Genomic DNA, 1,353 nt, shown 5'->3' with positions numbered 1-1,353 from the left:
TCTCTACTGAAAAGCTAAACGGAAGTTCTACTCGCAGGTCTCATAATCAGAATTAGGAGATATTTTCGGCAAGTATAAAATAGTTGACTTACGAGGTCTTTTGCAGGACTTCTAACTCGGAAGAAGTAAACTACTAAGCTGGTAGGTAAGAGTTCCCAAACAAAAAGCACCACTCCAAATAGTACATATCCGGCATCTCCCAGCTGATTCTTCAAATCTGCCTGTTAAGAGGGACAAAGGGAGAGTCACTATACCTGGGGCAGAGGAAATAAACTGAATTGATTCTAACGCGAACACAGAACAGTCCCAATACTACAGTATAATTCCTTACCCCAGAAATGTGCATATTGAAATCAGATTAACAGCCACGACCCAAACTTGAGGTGGGAGTTATTTAAATCACACAAGATAGATGATTATCTTCAAAATTTTCAAAGACAGACACTCCTCGTCTCTGATTTTTTTTTTCTTGGAGACAGAGTCTATGTCGCCCTGGTAGAGTGCTGTAACATCACAACTCGCAGCAACATCAAACTCTTGGGCGTAATTGATTATCTTGCCTCAGACTCCAAAGTAGCTGGGACTACAGGCGCCCATCACAACACCTGGCTATTTTTTGGTTGTAGTTGGCATTGCTGTTTGGCAGCCCGGGCAGGATTTGAACCCGCCAGCTCCAGTGTATGTGCCTAGCACCCTAGCCACTGAGCCACAGGCACTGAGCCCCAGTCTCTGATGTTTTAAAACTCTGCCCTCCAAAACTGTTTTTTACATCCAAACTCTCACTTAAATCGAAGCTGATTTTCAACAATCAGAGAGAACGTCATATTACCACCATCTAAATTCTGGAAAGCAGCACGTAACTATTACCCGTTAGTCTCATCTCTAGGATAAACACAGCAGCTTGCAAACTCTTCTTCACATAAACCATATCCTGCTCTTTACCCTCTGAAGCTGTTTGCAGGCTAGCTTGTCTAGGAAAAAACCCTCAGAGTCCAAAGTGTTTGGCTTCTGGTCCCCACAGTGAGATGGCCAAACAGGCGTGGTGAAGCTGTATTCTCCTCCCTTGGAAAAAATCAGAATCAGGCCACAGAGGGCCAAGTACCTAAATATAATCCTTTTGCCTTCTCTATTACAACATATTTAAAGTACAGTAACCAAAACTACTCATGCTACTCTTCAGAAAGATTACTGTCTCGCTCCACATCTCCCTGCTATCTCATCTATACTACATATCTCAGAAGAATGTTCTTTTTCCATTCTCAATAGTAACGTGTGCAACTGTGGTAATTTGTTTTGCTTGCTCCTAAATCATTTTAGAAACACCACACAGGTCCAGATAGTCATAAATAAATA

General features: G+C 42.1%; 1 protein-coding gene across 1 annotated transcript in view; it reads right to left on the bottom strand.

Annotated features, from left to right (window-relative positions):
• Window positions 1-1,353, bottom strand: part of GPR137B (G protein-coupled receptor 137B) — a 52,227-nt gene that overhangs the window by 9,950 nt on the left and 40,924 nt on the right. Inside the window, exon 5 of the mRNA XM_003797471.2 lies at window positions 93-221. Coding sequence (XP_003797519.2) covers window positions 93-221 — 129 coding nt within the window. The remainder of the gene's footprint in view (window positions 1-92; window positions 222-1,353) is intronic.

This window comes from Otolemur garnettii, unplaced genomic scaffold, assembly GCF_000181295.1.
Source record: "Otolemur garnettii isolate 467f Iridium unplaced genomic scaffold, OtoGar3 scaffold00116, whole genome shotgun sequence".
Classification (NCBI taxonomy): Eukaryota; Metazoa; Chordata; class Mammalia; order Primates; family Galagidae; genus Otolemur; species Otolemur garnettii.
Note: the sequence above shows the minus strand (reverse complement) of the source record. Positions and strands in the feature narration are given on the sequence as shown.